At 38.9% G+C, this 24,591-nt stretch overlaps 1 protein-coding gene across 3 annotated transcripts in view; it reads right to left on the bottom strand.

The window, feature by feature from the left end:
- LOC126365997 (uncharacterized) overlaps window positions 1-24,591 on the bottom strand; it is a 119,126-nt gene that overhangs the window by 52,791 nt on the left and 41,744 nt on the right. For 2 of the 3 annotated variants that reach the window (XM_050008820.1, XM_050008822.1), the window contains exons 5-6: window positions 23,382-23,547; window positions 940-1,076 (exon numbers count right to left, since the gene is read on the bottom strand). In XM_050008820.1, coding sequence (XP_049864777.1) covers window positions 940-1,076; window positions 23,382-23,547 — 303 coding nt within the window. The remainder of the gene's footprint in view (window positions 1-939; window positions 1,077-23,381; window positions 23,548-24,591) is intronic. The other variant, XM_050008821.1, reaches the window with a different exon arrangement.

The following is a 24,591-nucleotide window of genomic DNA, read 5'->3' as shown; positions in this document are numbered from 1 at the left end:
GTTTAAATGTGAACTTAGTAGTACCGTTTCTTTGGCTGGACAAAATAAACATTTTTTTGTGGAAATTTCGGACATTATTTTCCAGAAGCCAATCCATTTTCTTAACGCCTGGTAAATTTTTTAATGACTGTTTTTCTACAGAACTTTATTTCATTAGTAGAGTTGTGCGGCCTCAGTAATTGTAGATATTAGCTGGTGTTTTTTATCAACACTGCTTTTACATCATCTTGTAAGTATCTACGTTGCCGAGTGAAGGGCCATCGAGCAGAAGCCGTTCTGAGGTAGGTGAATTTGAAGTGCAAAACATAACTCATTACAAAAAAGTTCCTATCAGCAAAAAAGCAGCAATCCAGTTTTGGCATTATCAAGTAAATTCATATCTTAGCCACCAATGCACCATTAATAACAAGCCTGCAGACATTATCTCCCTTCAGTAGTGTTTGCTGAACAGCAGTGGCTGAAATAACTCCTGTTGTCCCACTGTTTATTTGAAAAGTGAACAGTTTAATTGCTGCATGTGAGACGTCTTTCACTTGCTCTTGTAGGTGATCTTCCCTTCAGACAACAATGGCACAGGGATATAACATATTACATAAAAATTATTCATACAACCATTACAAACTGTGCTCCCACTTTGAAAGCAATATATTATCCCTTTTTGAAACTCATATAAATTGTATCCTTTACCTATGAAATCAAGAGAAAAAGGCATGGACAGCATTTCAGTTTCTTTGCTTTATGTCTGTCATATTTAGGAGATGGTTTTAATAATATGGCATGACAGTGTAGATGTAAAATCCAACCCGATTTATTTGTAAACCCCAACTTCAGAAAAATTAGGATTTTTCTTACAAACACACCATGCATAAAATACATAGTTGTAATGCCAACTCAGTCGACTGTTCAAAGTTTCCTTTATATTTCTTAATAAATACTTACTTCAAATCCACTTACAGCTTTTTCTTTCAGTGTATCACTACTCTCCTCCACAACAGTACACTTCTGTTTGACAAGCAGTTTGGCGTCTTTTATTAGATTTATTAAATGCAGTGAGCGGGAACGTACTTCTTCTGGACCTTGTGGAAGAGGTTACAAATTAATTACTATTAATATTTGGAGGAAGTACTGGTATGTGGAGTGGGGGCTCAAAAATGAACTAGCCACCATCCAAAACAACAATCTCATGCAACACCACTAATAGTTTAATATTTAATATTCCACTGATAAATAATGAAAGGCTTAAAGGCAACCATTTACAGTATACAACGGGCAAAGATTAGTTGATAGACACATAAATTGAGAATGTTGTTATGGTTACAGACAAGTTCCTCATCTGAAATAATTCTCTCTCTCTCTCTCTCTCTCTCTCTCTCTCTCTCTCTCTCTCTCACACACACACACACATACACACACACACACACACACTTGACTGAGAAAAGAAGGGTGTAAATGTAGAGTCAGTGAAGTTGGGGGTAGAGGGACAAGGGTGGAGTTGGGTGAGGGATAGGAACTAAAGGAGACTGACACCTGCAGGCTTATGGGATTGAAGAAGGGCTTGTAACCCAATCTGCACATTTCAGGGGAGCAGGTATTCAGGAGAAGGATCCAAATGGGAATGCAGAATGTAGTTTATTTGTCTCCTAACATACAGTTACAAATCAAATATTTTTGTACTGGAGACACATCAAAATTACTTTTAAAAAATAACGTTATAATAATTAACATATTGAAGCAGGCATTTCTGAATTTTTAGACATGAACAATTTAACAGGAACATATATAACACTTACAGACATTTTGCAGCTTGCAATACAGTTTATACAATATATTAACAATTTATTATACAATACATTATCTTAATTGTTTCTTTTCTTTAAAAATTGCCAAACTGTCCTGCAAGAGTTCTTCAATTGAATGAATAACAACATTTTTCCACTATTGTATTAAATAACAATTCTTTAGTGGGTCAAATTGCACATTTAACAGATTTGTGTTATTTACTTTAGTGTAAATTTTTAATCCAATGTACAATGGTGTTTGAGCATAAAGTTTATAATTATGAGAGGGAAGTTTGAAACTGTGTCTGTAATAAGTAATGCAACTTCGCTTGAAATGAAAATTGTCAAGTGAGTTTTGATTTTTACATTTGAAAATAAAAACTTCGTAAATGTACAGAGAAGGAATGGTCAGCATATTTAGTCTTTTTTTTTAATAATGGGCAACATGTTGTTCTTTTTTGAACTAAACATGTTTCTTATGATTCTCTTTTGAAGTGTAAGTAATTTCAGGCTGTTCGTAGAGTTTCCCCAGAAAACTATTCCATATCGAATTATAGTTTCAAAGTAGCTGTGGCAGATTATCTTCTCGGTGTCCATAAGGGTAGAGCCAGATAAGACATGTATCACATAAGTCACACCGTTTAGTTTGTTTGCTCAGAAGTCTATGTGTGCCTTCGATTTAAATTTTTGTCAAGATTTAGACTTAGAAATTTTAGATAACTTGCTTCAGTCATTACCTGATCACAGTGCACTATTTTTATGGGAAATGCTGATAATGTTTTAGCACTGAACTGCACTAATTGTGTTTTTGTGCCATTGAGTTTGAAACCATTTTGCTGAAACCATAATTCTAAGCTTCCCATTATATTTTCCACATTATCATGAATTTGAACATATTCAATTAAAACCGAGGTGCCATCTGCGAATAAAACAGAGTTAACATCAATGTTTAAAGATAAATCATTTATGTACAGAAGAAAAAGATAAGGCTCTAAACCTGAGCCCCGCGGGGCCCCTGCACAAATCTTTTACCAGTCTGAGAATGATTTTTTTTCCATTTGGATTTAGAATAACTGTCTGTTTTTCTCAGGCAAATAAGATTTGAACCATTGTAATGCCATGTCCACGATCCCATATCTTTCTAACTTGTGTAGAAGTAGTAAGTAATAGACTGAGTCAAAAGCTTTGGTCAAATCACAAAAAATACCTGTGACCTTTATACCCTTGTCTAAAGCAGAGCTTATCTTTTCAGTGAATTCCCTGATAGCATTTATTGTATTTTCCCTTTTGAAATCCAAATTGATTTTTAACTATAATATCATTTTTTTAAGAAAGTTTTCGAGATATTTTGCAACAATCATTCCTATTACCTTAGCAAAAACTGGCAGCAGGGAAATAGGGAAGTAATTTCCCAAGTCATCTGGTGAGCCTTTTTTAACAATGGTCTTATTTCAGCATATTTTAACACATCCGGGATATGTCCTTCCTCAAATGACTGATTAATACTTTTAGCTAATGGATGAGAAATGATGTTATAAACAGCCTTGACTACAATGGTTTGAATTTCATCCCACCCAGCTGATTTTTTAAAGGCACTATAGCATCATCTACATCTTTTGGGATAATTCTTTTGAATGTTTTAATGCTTGCATTTTGTTTTATATTTACAAAGTTGGCATCTACCTTGTCCTGGTGGGCTATGATATCTACTTCTGATTTAACCAAATTTATGAAAAAATCATTGAAACAGTTTGACATTTGAAAAGGATCTACAATTATATCATTTTTAATTTTCATATGGACCTTTTATTGGCAATTGTACTTTACTCCCAATTCAGATTCGATGACAACCTAAACTGCCTTTGATTTATTTTCATGTTTACTAATACATACGTTGTTAGTCAATTTTTTTGCTGCCTGTGTAACTTTCTGAATGTCTTCTTAATTAAGGGAGACGGTAAGGAGTCATTCCAATCCCGGGAGCGGAAAGACTTACCCTAGGGGGCGAAAAGGACAGGTGCACACTCGCACACACACACACACACACACACACACACACACACACATATCCATCCGCACATACACAGACACAAGCAGAGGGTAAGGAGTCATTCCAATAGGATGCTCTCCCTTAAAACCCACATTCTTCCGTCTTTCCCTCTCCTTCCCTCTTCCCTGAAGAAGCAACCGTTGGTTGCGAAAGCTAGAAATTTTGTGTGTGTGTTTGTGTGTTATTTTATTGTGCCTGTCTACCGGCGCTTACCCGCTTGGTAAGTCTTGGACTCTTTGTTTTTAATATATTTTTCCCATGTGGAAGTTTCTTTCTATTATATATCACACAAGGAAATCACTGAATTCCATGACATTATGTGCAAATCATTTGTTCCCCATTTTGGACTACAACACTGAAGAACAGCAAAGATGGAAAACATGATGTTCAGCCACCAGCTAGAGATGACAGAAAACTACAAGGAGATGTGTCCAAGATCTCAAACAGTAGCAGTTTTTTAGATTATACTTGAGCCAGATCTGACCACTAGCTAGATATGATGCGACTTTGTATATTGTCTTGAACTGAACATTTTTGATAAGGCAATTCATGTCCAGACAAAGAAAAATTGGGACAAACAATTTAAGAGGAATTCAAAGTATGTCAAACGAAATAAGAACTGAGGTCATTGTGCCGAAAGAGACCTAATCGAAGGTTTTCAAATCTAAGCACCAAAAAGTGAAAATGGCCCAAGATATAAAGATTGACTTGCCACTCGAGGCTTTACCAAATACTCTGGACTGGACTAAAATGAAACTTTGTCATCAGTAGTGAGACATAACTCTCTGCACACCTTGCTCATGATTTTGGCCAGAGAAGATTCTGAAATATTGCAATTTAATGTAAAAACCACATATTTATATGGGAAACTAAATGTGAAAATTTACATGTTGATGCTACAAAGTATGGTTCTGAATGACAATGAATGTGTGTGCAAGCTTAAAATGTCCACTTATGATTAAAGCAGGCTTCCCATTGTTGTAATCCAACATTTGTAAATTCTTGAAGAAGTTTGACTTCAAAGAGAGCAGAGCAGATATATGTACCTTTACTGGGAATATTAGAAATGGTCTGGTCTTCTTGGTTTCATTTGTAGCCGATAGGCTGTGGATTGGCAAAAAGCAATGAATGCCTCAAGATCATTTCAGAAGAAATAATGAAAATGTTCTTAATAACTGTTTCAGAGGTGAAAGGTTTTTTGCAGAATGGAAACTGAGCAAAAGGGAGGAGAAGAAAATTTGTACACCAACAGTGTATGTGACGTGATCCTGAAATGTTTTGAGTTGGAAAATTTGAGTCCTTTATCCACTCCAGTGGATTTAAGTGTGAAACTGACTCAGCAGATGAGGATGCGTCAGTTATAGTGACATTTCCATTCTGGGAAGCAGTTGGTGCACTTTTATTTCTCATGACTGTAAGTCAACCAGTTCTGGCTTACACAGTGAATGCCGTGAGAACATACTTGAACAATTATGATGAGAGTCATTACAAGCCATTGTACACATTCTGAAGTGTGTGCGAAACAAAAAAGACACTGGTATATTAAGGGATGGTTTGAGGCTACTGCAAGAACTGCAGTCTCAGGGGACTCCGAGCTTGTCAAAATCTGTGCTTACTTAACAAACAGACCGGTATCACTCTAAATGGAGGGAAAAATTCTATGAATTCAAAAATGTTAATAGGCTGCATTCACACTAGTCCTGCTGGTGAGAGTACCTTCATTGCTGATTATACCTCTGCTTCAATAGGACCGTTTTGATGCACAGTATGGCAGTCATTCTCCATATGAACCAACGATACAGATTTCAGTTTCTTTCCCAGCCAGCCGCCGGCTTGCATCGAAATACTGGAAACACTTGCTGTAGCCAACTGGTGCTGTACGCCTTCTTGTCTACAACACTAGAAAAAGTGCAGTGTATAGGCTGAGACTGACAGGTCACATGCAATGACAGCTCTCAACACTTGCAATTGGCATGCTGTTTGAAATTTCCACTGCTAATCCATGGGCTCAGTGTGCCCAATTAAAGTATGCTTATGTTTTTGTATCTTGGTTCAGCAAACCAGTCAGGCATGAAGTACAAACACAATTTTCGTGTCTGTCTGGTGCTATCGGATAATGTGCTTTGTCTTATGGAAGGGTGTAGAATGTATTGTAAGTACTCACTGAGCGCCAAGAAAAGAAAACAAAAGGGTTCATTAAATAAATTTTTAAACTGAACTGACAGTGTTCCTGTGGAAGTTCAGTGTGATGTGAAAGAATGGGGTTTCACTAAAGCTTCATCAGCTGATAATGCTAAAGAATCATGTGTGTTGTGTAAGCAAGAACTAGTGGCTGATGAAACTGTTCCTCTTATGGAAATAGCTTGTGACAGTGTTACCGCGGAAGAAACCGGAGAAGACCATTAAGACCAATAAGATGGAAAATTGTCTAAGGACGGTAACAGTGTTATTGTTTTAGATGATATTAGTGATCCAGGAACCTGGCTGGATATTGTATATGACAATTTTAGGTTAAGGGCAATTAAGAAAGGTTCAAAAGACATTTGTGAAAATGTGTAAAACTTCCTGTGGGAAGCAAGACAAAAAGGTGTTTTGTTTTTCAATGTTTCTGACAAATTTCAAATGATGAAAAAGTTAAGCAAACATGGCTTCTATATTCTCGAACAAAAGATGTCGTGTATTGATTTTGTTGCAAGTTGTCCAATTCAAGTGCTAGCTATCCCAAAAGAAGTAGTTTAAGAAACTGGCAAAGCTTGTCGAAAATGCTCTCTAACCCTGAACTGTCCTGCAACCATATTACTGAAATATGGAACTGGAAAGAGCTTTTGCAGACAGTTAAAAACTCAAAATAAATGGGTCAGGCAACTCAAGATCAAACTGATCTTGAAGAAAACAGTTTGAGATTGATTTTGTTAAAGTTATTTTCCACAGTATGTTTCCTTGCCCAAACGAAAATTTCGATTAAGTAGAATTAATCGCCAGGTTTGATCCAGTATTAAATGATCATATGAATCACATGTCTAAACCTGGAAATTGGTTACTTACTTAAGTAAGGGCATACGAAAATGAAATCATTAACACAATTCATCTATCACGAAGAATAGCATACTCAAAAATAAACATTATTCAATAATATCGGACTGCACATTAGATTAAGGTCACAAGGAGCAATGAAACTTTGCTTTCAGAGTGGTAGATGTGTTTTCCAAACCAGTTGCAATTTATTTATTTATTTATTTATTTATTATTTTTTTTATACGAGTGACATTACTAGAACAGGTTCCACAGAAGTTGCTTCAGATACTACATAACCGTGCTGTACCACTTGTAGATTACCAGGCACAAGCACACGAGAATGAAAGGAACATGATGGGCAAGAAGCATGGTACTGAAGCTCGTATCTTTGAAGAAAATCCAGGGGCTCATTATATTCCTTGCAGTGCTTATAGTGTGAACTTGATCATTAGTGCACAGTTAAATTACCTGTAATTGTGCTACTTTTGTGTGTATATTTCAAAGATCATTCACATTATTTTTTCTCTGTGCAAAGCACTTGGAAGCACAAAAAAAAAAAACATTTAAACCCAATGGTAAGGAGAGGTGGGCTACAGAGTGGTGTGGTAACTGTCATCATAGGAAAGTTGGACAGGAGCAGAACTGATTAATGAACAAGTAACACAGTAAATAGAAGATTTACTGAATTTGTATTTCTCCAGATGTATGAAGACTCATTACAAATGACCACGTGTGCTCCATTGAGTCCGCCATATCCTGTACAACCACTATCAGCATTGAACGGAAATTTGCAATTTCATTGCCAACCTAACACTTGTAAGGTACTATCAATATGTGTACTTCAAAAATAGCTTGCAAGACTTTTTTCCAAATGTAACAATAGCATTAATAATATTTTTGTGCATGCCATATCTGTAGCCTCCACAGAATGTTGCTTTTCCAAGCTAAAGATCGCTAATAACTATCTGAGATCTCCAGTCCACCACCAGCAAAAGAGAGTGAATCTTTGACAATGTTAGCCACTTATGCTGACAAAACATCATCAAAATTGTTATACAAACCTCAGCCAAAAATCCCAGGACAAAGTCTGTGCAATATGTCAACAAGAGATCACAAAAGCTGGAACGATTTTGTCCTATGTCTCTTGCTGGAGCAGATTTCATGTTTCTCCCAATGCCTTGCCTAACTACAAAAGAAGAAAGTCAATTTGCTGTCCATTCCTGTCTTTCTGAGTCAGGATGAAGGGACCATTCCACAGTTCCTGAAATGTAAGCTTCTGTTCACAACCATTGCACTGAGACAACTAGGACAAACTGACAGCATCATTCACAGGACTATGAAGAATGAATTACACCACTGGACTGAATGACAGAAGAAAAAGTTTTAAATATGTGAAACGCAGTTCAAAAAAGTAATATCCAACATGCCACACACAACAGCAAACCAAAGTGAATGACCACTGACCTCTGAGGAACCATCTGTCCTTCAAAAGAAAGGGAATTTCACCATATCCCCACAACTTTGCCTATAGAGGAGTTCATTAATACCAACAAGGTGGGCATCCAGACCCATCCTTGTGAAAAAGCCAAGGAAATAAGCACTGAAAGGGCCAAGAAATTGTATCAAGCAAAACCATCAGCTTGCAGCCTGAAAAGAGTAGTGTTATAAACTATAAAAAGCCTTAACACCAACAAGAGCATATTGATTCTGCCTGCTAACATGGGAAATGTGACATCTGTAATGAAGACTGAAGATTATAAGCAGAAGACACGTGATCTACTAGATCTGATAAGTTAATGGAAGCTAATCGCAGATCTGAACCAGTGGATCACAGGGAATTTAAATTAATTAATCATAGAGTCTTCTCTCTCAATTACTTTTGAATACATTATGGGAGTGACAGTGATCAATGTGTTACAAATATTTACCATTAAAAACAGTCTTGATCACGATTTATTTATTAACTAATACTGTGGTCATCTTCAGACCATTGAGTAGGAACCTCTTTCTGCTGGAGAATCACTACTCATAATAGTAGTGATTCTCCAGCAGAAAAAGGTTCCTACTCAATGGTCTGAAGATGACCACAGCAGTGGTCGAAACCGGTCACCTTAATAAATAAATCGTGATCAAGATTGTTTTTAATAGTAAATCTTCTCTCTCAGTCAACAAAAGAGGCACCTATGCAACACAGACTATCTGCCATCTCAGCTATATGGGTTTCCGAAAATCCATAAAGGTGATGTATGATAAAGCTGCCCCTGGCTCACCAATGTATGAACTGGGAAAATGTTATGCTTCTTTGCTTCAATCACAACACATGGGAAAGGCTGACAGCTACATAAAGCACTAGGGATATTTCACTGAGAAGTTGAAGAAAGTAATACATGGGCCTGCTAACACCCTGGTTAGTGTTAATTGGTGACTTTGTTCACCCAAGTGCCACTCTGGGACTGTTTGGAACATAATTGTCCCATTTTCCTGCAGAACATCACCAAGTCACTATATGCACCTTTTAGCATGAGCTGCCTTATGTCGAATGATAATTTCTACAAACCGCTGGAAGGCATTGTCATGGGTAGTCTACATAGTCCAGTAGTAGTCAATTTCTTCATGGAGCAGTTTGAAAGACAGACACTGGTCTTGGCACCTTGTAAACCTAAAATGTGGTGCAGGAACATTGATGACACCTTCAACACACAAAACAAGTGAGAGGAACAGCTTGCTGATTTCCTACGACATATGAACAGCCTCCACACCAACATCAAATTTTACTATGCAAGTAGAAAAGGCTCAACAGATACTGATTCTAGATTTACTGGTGGAATGGTGAGAATGTAGGTCACAGCATGTATCAAAAACCAATATACATGGTCAGGTACCTGCATGAACTATCAAATGGTCACCGGACCAGGGCAAAAGACATCAGAAAAATATTCTCTTAACACATATGAGGTGAATATGTGAGCTGCAGCACCTCAGATGCAAGATGCAACACCTGGAATGCATTTTGAGAAACAATGGAAACTCCAGGGGTTATGTAATATGTGAAATGAAACCAAACACCCGTCAAAGTGACACCTCAAACATCCCCAGAGTGATGGGCAGAATCTAATGTATATTGTGAAAACACAGTGTAAAGACTGTTTACAAACTGATCAAAAATACCAGATTTGAAAAGGACAAGAGGGACACACCTGAAATGTTAGGAATATACTGAAAACTGTGTACATGAGGCAAAGTCTATGTTTGAATGACCCGGTGATCCATCAATACCAGGTTCACAAAGCATAAACAGTAAACGGTACTGCAGATTGAGAAAAGTGGAGAAATCAGCCACAGCAGAGCACACACTCTACATGACCAACGACGTAATAAAATTGACCAATATGCAGGCTCTCACTATGCAGAGGAGGTACGATTCCTGCTTGTTCAGGGAAGACATAGAAATTCACAAATATAACAGTAGTTTTAACTATGAAGAAAAAAGAGTCAAGGTAAATGGATCCTGGATTCCCACACTGCTGAAAATGAGCATTGCAAATATCAAGGGGAGAACTATTTGAGCAATGACCACGGGAAGATCCTCAGACATTGGTGCAATAGGTACATATAATCTCCAATTGCAAGCTCAACTCCAGAGGTGTTGATCACTTGAATGAAAAAGAACTGGTCAGTGAAGGGGAGTTACTGACTAATGATCTCCACATGGATCTCCCTGGTACCATCATCCGTCACAGGAAACAACAAGCAAATAGAGGAGCTGCTCATTTCTTGAAAAAGAGCAAACAGACTTTTGCATCAGGTGTTCCTGTATACTTTACAGGCCATATACTATAAGCATTTTCTCTGAGAGTACTACTGTGTTTGTAATTAGGAGAAATTTATGTTTAGTTATGCAAAAAAGGTAAGTAGTTTGTGGCGGTTATTATTTATAAGTAAATAAAATTCCACTTCTGGCACAGTGTGGTCTATTGAATGCTATTGTTTTCACAGGTTTTATCTTTCATCTTCACGCATCTGTGAAAACAGTCAAACCATAAAGGTACTGAAAATAATTAAAATTAAAAATGATTCGGTAACAGTGAGATATGGTAGTTATTTTTTTATATCAGGTGTCGCAGTCCAAGTAAAATTACAGATTGGCAGCTTACCCTTTTCCATGCTACTGCAATTTCCCATGTTAAAGCAAGTTATTTTATGAAAATGATCCACTGTCGCAATATTACTTTTAATTATTTTCAGTCGCTGCATGTTACAAGTCTAGCAATACCAGAAACAAAGATTTGGTACTTAATGAGACCTGTCACATTATTAAATGTTGTTTAAGACTTACATTCCACTGTCTTGCTGGCATAGCCTTCCTGAAAGTAGATGCAAAATAGCTGCTAGATATGAAAAAAAGCAAGGCTATGACTACAGAAGCCAATCCTTTCTACGGCCATCAGCCAGCACATCCTTGAGTGAAATCAAGAAAGATCTTCTTGGCAACTACTAAAGCTCTTACAGCAACATTACAGCAAGCAAGGATCTCAAAGGGGTGGGGACAATGTCAACAATTGGAGAAATGGATGACTCCAAACGAAGAGCTCCCTCCTGGTCAGGGAAGTGGACAATATGGAAGTTTCACAACAGATTATGCTCTAACACTATGACATACCAGGCCAAACTGCAAAAGTGAGGCCCTTTTGCGGAGCCAGTTTTTTGCAAGTGTGGTGCTGTGCAGACTAACAACCATCTATTACAGTGTTCTTCAGCCACAAACACTGTGAGAGACCTGATGAGGGTGACACTGCAGGCACTCAACATTGGCAATTTTTGGTCAACAAATGCATAAACTGCTGTCAATGATCAATTTCCTTTTGGTGATTTTATACTTTGTACTTCCTATGATCTAATTAATTCATAGCTTGACTGTTTCCATAATGCAGTTCTGTTTGACAGATACTGTAAAACAGAGGATTTATCCACCCAAACCAGTAGCTTTTAATAGAGGACTACTACTAACAAAAACAAGTATTTTTCTTGTACTCACTTTATTTTTCTCAGTCTCCATGTAAAAACTAACAATATTCTTGTTACTTTAAATTTAACTGTGGTCATCAAAGCTTTCAAAACTTTTCTAATAGTTTCGTCCTCTTGAAAACAAAATTTGATTATATTTCACTGAACATGAATCAGTTTGGAAACAATTCATTATTATGAATATTGACATTTTATTTCCATGTATACAGAAAACAACAACAGATTTTAGACCATTTTCTTCTTCCCTGTATTTTTAATCCCTCTGAAGCTCACATAAAAAAGAGTAATTTCTGAAGTTGTTGTGTGTGCATGTAACAACAACTTCTGACAGAAATAGAGCAGGCAATTCAACCCACCTGTTTGGAGGTCCCATACTTACTTTTCAACAGGAGAATACCAGATACTCCAATTGAAATAGTGTAAACCCTAAGCCTCTGTTCTGCTCCATGACCAACACTAGTTATGACATACAAACCTTTCTTTAGGATCCCTTCCTCTTTTTCTTTTCCAAGTATCAACAATCTTGACAAACTGACAAATTCTTAACTAGATCAATAATGTAATTATTTAAATCTTTCATCTAAATCATGGCAAATTAAGTACAGAGAAAATTTAGATGGATGGTATCACTGACAAAAATCTCCATTGTCAGAAAGAAGTGTTACACAATAGACTCAAATACACAGCCTGACAAAAAAAGAGTTAAGTGTCCACATGGCAAGGAGAAAACAAAGCAAAACAAAACTTCATGGTTTGAGAGGGTAAGTTATACTGCTTCAGCAATTACAATACTGAGTCACGTTTACAAAGCACTTGGCAGTATGTGCCCACTTATCAGTATGGTTAACATGAGAAAAGGATTTGCAACGCATGTAAAATTGGCCACAAAGTGAAAAACATTGAAACAAATGGCTCAGAGCACTATCGGACTCAACATCTGAGGTCATCAGTTCCCTAGAACTTAGAACTACTTAAACCTAACTAACCTGAGGACATCACACACATCCGTGCCCGAGGCAGGATTCGAACCTGTGACCGTAGCGGTCGTAAATATTGAAACAAACTGTTTTTTGGTAGATCAGCACTTAGAAGTCAGCTTCTGAAGAATATTTCGCTTGTAACTGTAACAGTCTACAGATTCCCTCTAGACAACTTTAAGATATTTATGAGAAAATTATATGCATTATTGAACTACCTGTCAGATAAAAAGAAACAGTTAGTAGAGTTTGTAGATTTCAATGTAGATTTCATAATAGATTCTGACAGGAAAAATGAACTGGAATCATTATTTAGTTGTTTCAATCTGATTTCAATACTGAATTTTCCAACTCATGCATAGCAAGATAGCAGGACCCTGATTGATAAAATTTGTATAGATCGAGCTCACGTTGAAAAAATTAATATGCACCACATTGTTAATGAATTATTTGATCATGATGCACAATTAATGGGAATAAACAATGTAGAACCTTTCAACTCTGAGACACATTTGTACGAAGCTGTGATGTTTATTAAAGACACAACAGGGTTCAGTGTTAAAAGAATAAGTTGAAAGAGGTGGGATGAGGTATACAGAGAAAAAAAATGCTAAAATATAATTGAATTATTCTATAGTAAATCTGTGGCAATATTTGAAAGTAGTTTCCCTAAAAAAATTATCCAGAAAGTCCAAGAAAAAAGCTAGTAAGTCATAACAACTAAAGGGATTTATATCTCATTTAAGAGGAAATGGGAAATTTATACAAAAGATTGTCATGTTCTGATATCATTTGCATTCTAAAAAGAATTGCAATATTATAAGAAAAGTCTTTAAAATGTCCATAAATGACTGCATTTGTAATGGAACCTTGACCAGGAAGCATAGACTGCTGATGGAATGGCTTCTTATTGTGTTCAAAGATTAATAGCATTTCTACACTATCCCTAAAGACCATCAGCACTGAGTATAGGAGTGACATGTGGAGAGAGGTTCCCTTCTTCCATTGTTTTGAAAAGGCACAATGCTGTTATTTCTAGCGTCATGCCATGGGGAGCCAACAGCCTGGTAGTGTTGAGGGATTTCTGATGGCATAACCTTACATCACAGACACCCTGCATCCTATCTATGAACTACCTGTGTAATGTTCAGGTACTCTCATGGCCAATAAGCTCACCAGATGTGTCCCTGGCAGAACATGAGTGGGAGCAGCTTAGACATCAGCACTGTCCCAGTGCCCCAGTATCCAGGATATCAAGGCAGCCTACACCAGTTGTGGCCAGCTTCTCTTGTGAAAGGATAAAACAGCCCTTTACAACTGAATCTGTGCGTGTATACAAGCCAGAGGGGGTACAGTTTCATATTGATAGTTAGTTAGTTAGTTAGTTACATGTTCCCTAGATCTTTTATTGAAATAACGTAGACTAAGGCAGTTACCTCGATGTGTATACATCATTATTCTTAATATTAATGAACACATTTCTAATCCTGTTCAAGGATTCATGCAACTACACTTAAAAGTTTTTTTAGCAGGCTACCAGTTTTTAAACAATTCATCCATGGGACAGGAGTTGTCTAGAGAAACAATTTTGTCATTGTGGCCCCTCATCAGTTTGAGGGCCCACACAACAGACAAGCGAGGTGGGCTGCCGACCTCCTTCCAAGAGCTCATATCAATGAATGTAAACATCAACAGACTTTTCGCATAAACGCAGCACAACTTCATGAAAAGCCATGTGACAGAGATCCACCAATTACAACTAATGGGACTAAGTGTAGCACTCTGCAGAATCGAGGTTATAAGCACACCAACAGAATCAGACCAGCAGTGTGTACCTACAGCTAGGACAGCTCCGGCCAATACCTATGCCTATCTTCTCCAAAAAGTACCAATTCTGCTCAATGAATGTTAAGTGGAAGGTCATCGACATACATAAGGAATAGGAGTGGGCCCAAAACTGATCCTTGTGGGACACTCTTTGTGATTTCTCCCCAGCCACCAAAATTTTCTCTCCTTCCAAAATTGTTTGAATTACTCAGCACAACTTTTTCATTATGTTTGTTACGTATCATTCAAACCAGTTGTGTATGAAGCCATCACTTCCATAAAGTTTTTCTATGTGTCATGATTTATGCAAATGCCTTGTAAAGATCACAAACTCTGGCAATATTTTGTTATTTAAGGCTTATAATATTTGGTGAGTGAAAGTTTAAATAGCATTCTCAGTGAAGAAACTCTGCTGGAATCCAAATTATGATATGCTGACTAAACTGTTATTATTTACGTGTGAGACTACACTTCACTACACTTAAGTGTGGACCTACTTTCCATTACATTAATTCCAAATACACACATCAAAAAAGTTTTACACCGCCCTGATTCCCAGAACTCCTGAAGATAGATTTTGACTGTGGATATTGTATCACAGACACAATCCCTTTGATTATTCAGAGACGTCACTAAATCCACACAAAGATGTAAACAACCATGCATGAGCAGTGCCTATTAGATGGAGGGGGTCCGACAGCCAATCAGTACCAATAATTCCACAACAAAGGAGCTACACAGCTCATTTTGTCTGTAGTTCAACCACAGCTAAATGGTCAAAACTGCAGTTCAATTGCATCTGTATTGTTACTTTGTACCAGGAAGGACTCTCAACAAGGGAAGTGTCCAGGCATCTCGGAGTGAACCAAGCAATGTTACTCGGACATGGAGGAGCTACAGAGAGACAGGAACTGTCAATGATATGCCTTGCTCAGGCCGCCCAAGTGCTACTACTGCAGTGGATGACTGCTACCTACGGATTATGCCTCGGAGGCACCCGGACAGCAACACCACCATGTTGAATAATGCTTTTCGTGCACTCACAGGACGTCGCGTTATGACTCAAACTGTGCGCAACAGGCTGCATGATGCGCAACTTCACTCCTGATGCCCATGGTGAAGTCCATCTTTGCAACCACAACACTATGTAGTGTGGTACAGATAGGCCCAACAACATGCTGAACAGACTGCTCAGGATTGGCATCATTTTCTCTTCACTGATGAGTGTCACATATGCCTTCAACCACATAATCGTCAGAGACATGTTTGGAGGCAACCTGCTCCGGTTGAACACCTAAGACACACTGTCCAGCGAGTGCAGCAAGGTGGATGTTCCCTGTTGTTTTTGGGCAACATTATGTGGGGCTGACGTGTGCCACTGGTAGTCCTGGAAGGCTTCGTAACTACTGTATGATACTTGAACGCCATACTCTGACAAACAGTGCAACCATATTGGCAAGGCATTTGTCTTCATGGACGACAATTCGTGCCCCCATTGTGTTCATCTTGTGAATGACTTTCTTCAGGATAACATCGCTCGAGTAGAGTGGCCAGCATGTTCTCCAGACACGAACCCTATTGAACATTCCTGGGTAGATTGAAAAGGGCTGTTTATGGATGACGTGACCCACCAACCACTCTGAGGGATCTCCACCAAATCACGATTGAGGAGTGGAACAATCTGGACCAACAGTGCCTTGATGAACTTGTGGATAGTATGCCATGACAAATTCAGGCATGCATCAGTGCAAGAGGATGTGCTACTGGCTATTAGAAGTATCAGAGTGTACAGGAATCTGGATCTCCACCTCTGAAGGTCTCACTGTATGGTGGTACAACATGCAATGTGTGATTTTCATGAGCAATAAAAAGGGTGGAAATGATGTTTATGTTGATCTCTATTCCAATTTTCTGTACAGTTTCCAGAACTCTTGGGACCGAGGTGATGCAAAACTTTTTTTGATGTGTGTAATTTGGAAACAAATGGCAGTAAGAGAATTGGATGATAATTATTCACGTCTTTGTTGTCACTTTTCTTATTAGGGGTTTAACAACTGCATATTTTAATCTATCAGGATAAAATCCCTGTGCCACTGATACTTTACATATACCACTTAGGATCTTACTTATTAAGTTAGAACAACTTTTCAGAATTCTGTTTGAAATTCCAACAACACATGAGCTTTTGTTTTTAAAATTTTTATAATTCTATTAATTTCAGAGGAGGATTCTCTTCTAATTGCTTAAAGTTTTGTAAAATGACAGTTTTAAAGATTCTCTTGCTGCTATACTTAGAAGGTAAATGTTAAAAAACATGCAACTTTTGAATTATCAGACAAAACACTTATCATTTAGTTTAATTGTTATAGTATCTTGTACTCTGGTTGTCATGACTCTTGATTCACAGTATCCCATATAATTTTCATCTTATTATCTGCACTGTTAATTTCTGTCAGGATATGGATCATGGATAGAGTAGAACTGCTATTCATCTCTGAATGCAATATGATGCCAGTCCATGCTTCTGGTAACATCATCATTACAAACAAAGCGGTTTCTATTGTGGCATTAATGGCTGTCTACACGTGGAATCATAATTTCCTACTCCCGCCGCTTCTAGTCTCTGATCAATGGTGCAGAAAGACACAAAAAGGTGCAGGGAATCCATTATTTGATCTTGAATGGCAGGTACTGCTGTGAAAAAGATATGATGTGCTTGGCACTCAGTATGGCAGTCCTCCATTGTGGTAGTCAGACATGATCAATCAGAACCCTGACGAGTATGTCTGTCCTCATGTTCCCATATGCAGTCTAACATCTGGCTCCTGTCATGTCTGATGCCCCACAAATCTGGATATTACAGGATTCTACCAGCCAGCCAAATGGGAAACCACTATGAGGACCCTTTCAAATTATGTTAGGTGCTGATAATACTGTCTAAAACGAGTATGCAGCATTTCTGTGTCCTTCTACATCTACATCTACATGACTACTCTGCAATTCACATTTAAGTGCTTGGCAGAGGGTTCATCGAACCACAATCATACTATCTCTCTACCATTCCATTCCCTAACAGCGCGCGGGAAAAACAAACATTTAAACCTTTCTGTTCGAGCTCTGATTTCTCGTATTTTATTTAGATGATCATTCCTACCTATGTAGGTTGGGCTCAACAAAATATTTTAGCATTCGGAAGAGAAAGTTGGTGACTGAAATTTCGTAAAAAGATCTTGCCGCAACGAAAAACGTCTTTGCTGTGATGACTTCCATCCCAATTCGCGTATCATATCTGCCACACTCTCTCTCCCCTATTACGTGATAATACAAAACGAGCTGCCCTTGTTTGCACTCTTTCGATGTCCTCGGTCAATCCCATCTGGTAAGGATCCCACACCGTGCAGCAATATTCTAACAGAGGACGAACAAGTGTAGTGTAAGCTGTCCCTTTAGTGGGCTTGTTGCATCTTCTAAGTGTCCTGCCAATGAAACGCAACCTTTGGCTCGCCTTACCCACAATATTATCTATGTGGTCTTTCCAACTGAAGTTGTTTGTAATTTTAACACCCAGGTACTTAGTTGAATTGACAGCACTGAAAATTTTACTATTTATCAAGTAACCGAATTCCAACAGATTTCTTTTGGAACTCATGTGGATCACCTCACACTTTTCGTTATTTAGCGTCAACTGCCACCTGCCACACCATACAGCAATCTTTTCTAAATCACTTTGCAACTGATACTGGTCTTCGGATGACCTTAGTAGACGGTAAATTACAGCATCATAAGGTGAACAACTTAAGAGAATTGCTCAGATTGTCACCCAGGTCATTTATATAGATCAGGAACAGCAGAGGTCCCAGGACACTTCCCTGGGGAACACCAGATATCACTTCAGTTTTACTCGATGATTTGCCGTCTATTACTACAAACTGCGACCTTCCCGACAGGAAATCACGAATCCAGTCGCACAACTGAGACGATACCCCATAGGCCCGCAGCTTGATTAGAAGTCGCTTGTGAGGAACGGTGTCATAAGCTTTCCAGAAATCTAGAAATACGGAATCAACTTGAGATCCCCTGTCAATAGCGGCCATTACTTCGTGCGAATAAAGAGCTAGCTGCGTTGCACAAGAGCGATGTTTTCTGAAACCATGCTGATTACGTATCAATAGATTGTTTCCTTCGAGGTGATTCATAATGTTTGAATACAGTATATGCTCCAAAACCCTACTGCAAACCGACGTCAATGATACAGATCTGTAGTTAGATGGATTACTCCTACTACCCTTCTTAAACACTGGTGCGACCTGCGCAATTTTCCAATCTGTAGGTACAGATCTATCGGTGAGCAAGCGGTTGTATATGAGTGCTAAGTAGGGAGCTATTGTATCAGCGTAATCTGAAAGGAACCTAATCGGTATACAATCTGGACCTGAAGACTTGGCCGAATCAATCGATTTGAGTTGCTTTGCAACCCCTAAGGTATCTACTTCTAAGAAACTCATGCTAGCAGCTGTTCGTGTTTCAAATTCTGGAATATTCCATTCGTCTTCCTTGGTGAAGGAATTTCGGAAAACTGTTTTCAATAACTCCGCTTTAGCGGCACAGTCATCGGTAACAGTACCATCGGCACTGCGCAGCGAAGGTATTGACTGCGTCTTGCCGCTTGTGTACTTTACATATGACCAGAATTTCTTCGGATTTACTACCAAATTTCGAGACAATGTTTCGCTGTGGAACCTATTAAAGGCATCTCCCATTGAAGTCTGTGCCAAATTTCACGCGTCTGTAAATTTTAGCCAATCTTCGGGATTTCGCGTTCTTCTGAACTTCACATGCTTTTTCCGTTGCCTCTGCAACAGTGTTCGGACCTGTTTTGTCTACCACGGGGGATCCGTTCCATCTCTTACCAATTTATGAGGAATGAATCTCTCAATTGCTGTTGCTACTATATCTTTGAATTTGAGCCACATTTCGTCTACATTTGCATAGTCAGTTCGGAAGGAATGGAGATTGTCTCTTAGGAAGGCTTCTAGTGACACTTTATCCGCTTTTTTAAATAAAATTATTTTGTGTTTGTTTCTGGTGGATTTGGAAGAAACATTATAGAGCCTAGCTACAACGAACTTGTGGTCACTAATCCCTGTATCAGTCATGATGCTCTCTATTAGCTCTGGATTGTTTGTGGCTAAGAGGTCAAGTATGTTTTCGCACCCATTTACAATTCGCGTGGGTTTGTGGACAAACTGTTCGAAATAATTTTCGGAGAAAGCATTTAGCACAATCTCGGAAGATGCTTTCTGCCTACCACCGGTTATGAACAAGTATTTTTGCCAACATATCGAAGGAAGGTTGAAATCCCCACCAACTACAACCGTATGACTGGGGTATTTATTTGTTACAAGACTCAAATTTTCTCTGAACTGTTCTGCAACTATATCATCGGAGTTTGGGGGTCGGTAGAAGGAGCCAATTATTAACTTAGTTCGGCTGTTAAGTATAACCTCCACCGATACCAATTCGCACGGAGTGTCTACTTCTACTTCACTACAAGATAAACCACTACTGACAGACACAAACACTCCACCACCAATTCTGCCTAATCTATCTTTCCTGAACACCGTCTGAGACTTTGTAAAAATTTCTGCAGAACTTATTTCAGGCTTTAGCCAGCTTTCTGTACCTATAACAATTTCAGCTTCTGTGCTTTCTATTAGCACATGAAGCTCAGGGACTTTCCCAGCACAACTACAACAATTTACAACTACAATTCCGACTGTTCCTTGATCCAAGCACGTCCTGTATTTACCATCCACCCTTTGAGATTGCAGCCCACCACGTTATTTCCCCGAGGCTTTCTGACCTAAAAAACTGCCCAGTCCACGCCACACAGCCTCCGCTATCTGTGTAGCCGCCAGCTGAGTGTAGTGAACTCCTGATCTATTCAGCGGAACCCGAAACCCCACCACCCTATGGCGCAAGTCAAGGAATCTGCAGCCAACACGGTCGCAAAACTGTCTGAACCTCTGATTCAGACCCTCCACCCGGCTCTGCACCAAAGGTCCGCAGTCGGTTCTGTCGACGATGCTGCAGATGGTGAGCTCTGCCTTCATCTCGTAAGCAAGACCGCCAGCCTTCACCAAATCAGATAGCCGCTGGAATCCAGAGAGAATTTCCTCAGATCAAAAGTGACACACGTCATTAGTTCCGACATGTGCCACCACCTGCAGCTGGCTGCACCCTGTGCTCTTCATGGCATCCGGAAGGACCCTTTCCACATCAGGAATGACTCCTCCCAGAATGCACACAGAGTGCACACTGGATTTCTTCCCCTCCTTAGCCACCATATCCCTAATGGGCCCCATTAAACGCCTAACATTGGAGCTCCCAACTACCAATAAGCCCACCCTCTGTGACTGTACGGACCTGGAAGGCTGAGAATGATCCTCTGAAACAGGGCAGGCAGCTGCATCTGGCACAGCCAGAGACAGTGCCTGAAACCTGTTTGTCAGACGCACTGGGGAGGCTTTCCGATCAGCCGCCGGGGACGTCTTTCGCTGCCTGCCACGCCTTGGAACGAACTCCCAATCAACCACAGGCGAGGGCTCAGCCCCACTGCGGGCAGCAACCGGGGCAATCACAGCGGCAGACCGGTCTGGGGACAGATGGGATGAGGTTGACATCCCCGTGATACCCAAGTCAGTGGTGCCCATTGGCAACAGCCTCCAGCTGCACGACCAAAGTCAGCGCCGCTTGCAGCTGTGAGCAAAGGGATTCCAACTCAGCCCTCATCCGAACACAGCAATCACAGTCCCCGTCCATTCTAATCAATGTTGAATAACAGTTACTGAAACACAAGTCTGTGCCTAGATAACGCAAGCGAAACACGCAAGGAATGTATTAAATAACCTGTACAAATGCCTAATGACTGCGCTACAATCTGCCTGAATTTACGATTACAGTAACTAAAACTCGAAATTACACCTCCTATACGAAACTCATATGCAATTTAAGTAAGAATCTACGAAGTAAACACTAAAGCGCGATGCTACAACTCTCAAATACTAAAATACGCCTGAAATTTATGAGTTAAACAATCCAAGTACCAAAAACACGCAAAGAAATTAATTAAACTAAGTAACAAATAAGTAAGCTAAGGGTATGCGACTTGCTGCTGCAGCTGCTTATCCAATGGCGGCAGAGGACACACCTCCACAGTGGCAGCACTCTGGTGATCATTCTACATGTCACAGATAACTATAACTCTAAACATTAATGACGTCCACTGTTGAGCGCCCATAACACCATATTCATCCATCCATCCATCCATCCATCCATCCATCCATCCATCCATCCATTAATGACATCCTGGATTTTCTAATGTTTGATTTTACTGTAAACATTAAAATACACACTGATAGTGTGTACATGTATGAAGTTACACTGATGTCCAACCAAATCTTTTGCATGCTTCATTGTTTTTGTCTGTCAGTGCATATAGAAAAATGCCAGATTTTGTTGCCTATGTTAACTATTATAAAATTAAAAAGGTAGTGGTGGTTCTTAAAAAAGGCCTTCCATGTGATGCACTGTGCACTGTAAGATTTTTTTTCTACAGCTGAGATTTGAGGACCCCCACACCTGACAAGAAAATTCAATAAAAACAAAACAAATAATGCATGACATATGACTGTGTTTTCTGTTTGCACAATGCAGAAATACAGCTGTCCCATAAATCTTTAAAAAATCCTACACTGTACAGTATACAAAATCTGAAGCTGGTATCTGAGGAGGTTAACACTGATAAATGAAACCTGCAAAAATAAATCAAATAATTTGTGGTCTGTGGCATTGTTCTGTACATTAGATAAGCATTCTGTCATAGGATGTAAAATTTCAAAACAAATGGACTCTGAATCTCTCAAAACTAACTCACATTGACTTAAAACTCATGGTATCGGAAGGGATTCAACTTTCTATTTTCTTCCATCTGAATTAAAGTACTGACTCTGAATGTCAAAGGCCTACTCTTCTGTAAACCCTTCCTCATTCCACAAACCCATCTCACCATCTGGTGACACAAAATAACACTGCCACAATCTCCAGACTTTGAAACTTCAACCACAGTGCCATGACAGCTGGTCCTTTGATCTCTCATATCCCAGACCCGCAACATTCTCTGTGAAATACTGATGTTTACCAGTCATGATGGAAACCATTCTTGGTGCAAACAAGACTGAAATTTTCGTTTGTATTAGTGAGAAGTCTTGCTGAATAGTCAGTACATTACAGACTTTGAGATTTGCTTAAACTTGTTGGTGAATGCAGTATGAGAAATGAAATTTGCGTTCTCACTACTGCTGACCCTCACATTACACCAATGCATTACCTTGTAAAAGCACCAGAACTTGTTTAGGAGCTTACAAATTACCCAAGCAAAAAAAAAGGGAACATCATAGTTCTCAGCTGCCAGATGACAACCTTCCCTTAATCTGACTCTGTGCAGTGTGTAAAACATGCAATGAAAGCCAATCCTATATTTAAGAAATTTCCAAAAAGATTGACACAGACTTTGTTTGATTTTTATATACTTGTGGAGATATGTGTGTGCATTATTGAGTTATTTGAATTAAATGTTTTACGAAAATTATAACTGAACAAAATCTCCAGGACATCAAAATATTCTATTTCATACATTCTGTAACTAACCTGCTGACATTATGTGGTCCTGAAGGCAACGGCAAGCTTTAGTTTTGAATGCTGGACAGTAGAGCCGTCTAGCATCATCCTCTTGAAGGTCTGATGCCAACGAAGATGCAAACCTTTCAGCTTCTTCTAGATACATTTCTTTTTCTTTAGTGAGATCATTTGTTTCCTATGGAAAAATATATATGTGGAAACTACAGTGAAAAAAAATCTAAAATTACAAACTTTTGCCAAAGAACAAATAAAATCGAATTTTTCTTTCTCTCTACATCTTTATTTCTCACTCTGTCCTTATCTCTTGACTGAAGCTGGTACAATGCTTACTAAAATACCATCCTAGATTTCCTACAATCTTTTATGTCTTCTCCTCCATCTTTGTTTCCCTCATCCTCATGACAGATGGGGCCCCACTCATCCTGCGGTCTGAACGAACTGCCATTCATTTCTATTCTACCCTCTCCTGCCATATTCCTATTTTCCTCCTTGAGGACGGAACTGATAGTTCTAAAATCTGTGAATACTCTCTCTCTCTCTCTCTCTCTCTCTCTCTCTCTCTCTCTCTCTCTCTCTCTCACCCCCCCCCCCCCCTCCCTCGCTCCTTTCTTTTTCTATCGGCATTATTGGCATTTTACCTACTGGGAATAAGTACTGGACAACCATTCTGTCTCTCTTCAAATTTAGTTTTCTCAAGTGAATTTTCTTTTTATATAATATTTACATATCAAGTGGAAAATATATTTCTGCTTTCAAATATTACAGTTGTGTACAATTTTGTATGAAAGTTTTGGTAGAATGTAAATACTTTAGGACTAACAATATTATGAAAAGGGTACTTGCTACTCACAGTATATCGGAGATGCTGAGTCGCAGGTAGGCACAACAAATAGACTGTCACAAAATGAGCTTTTGGCCAACAAGGCCTATGTCGAAAATGGTGTGTGTGTGTGTGTGTGTGTGTGTGTGTGTGTGTGTGCACACATGTGTGTGGGGGAGGGGGGGTGTCTATTTTTGACAAAGGCTTTGTTGGCTAAAAGATCATTTTGTGACAGTCTTTTGTTGTGCCTATCTGCAACTCAGCATCTCCCTTATATGGTGAGTAGAAATTATCCTTTTCATAAGATTGTTACAGTTCATCCTGGGTTTTCCATTGTTACTTTAGGAGTAAAGCAGACCATTCACTGAAAAGCAGTAGTATTGAGTTGTCAACAGGCAC

The sequence above is a fragment of the Schistocerca gregaria genome, chromosome 4 (genome assembly GCF_023897955.1).
Source record: "Schistocerca gregaria isolate iqSchGreg1 chromosome 4, iqSchGreg1.2, whole genome shotgun sequence".
NCBI classification, from domain to species: Eukaryota; Metazoa; Arthropoda; class Insecta; order Orthoptera; family Acrididae; genus Schistocerca; species Schistocerca gregaria.
This window is presented reverse-complemented; position numbering and strand designations above follow the sequence as displayed.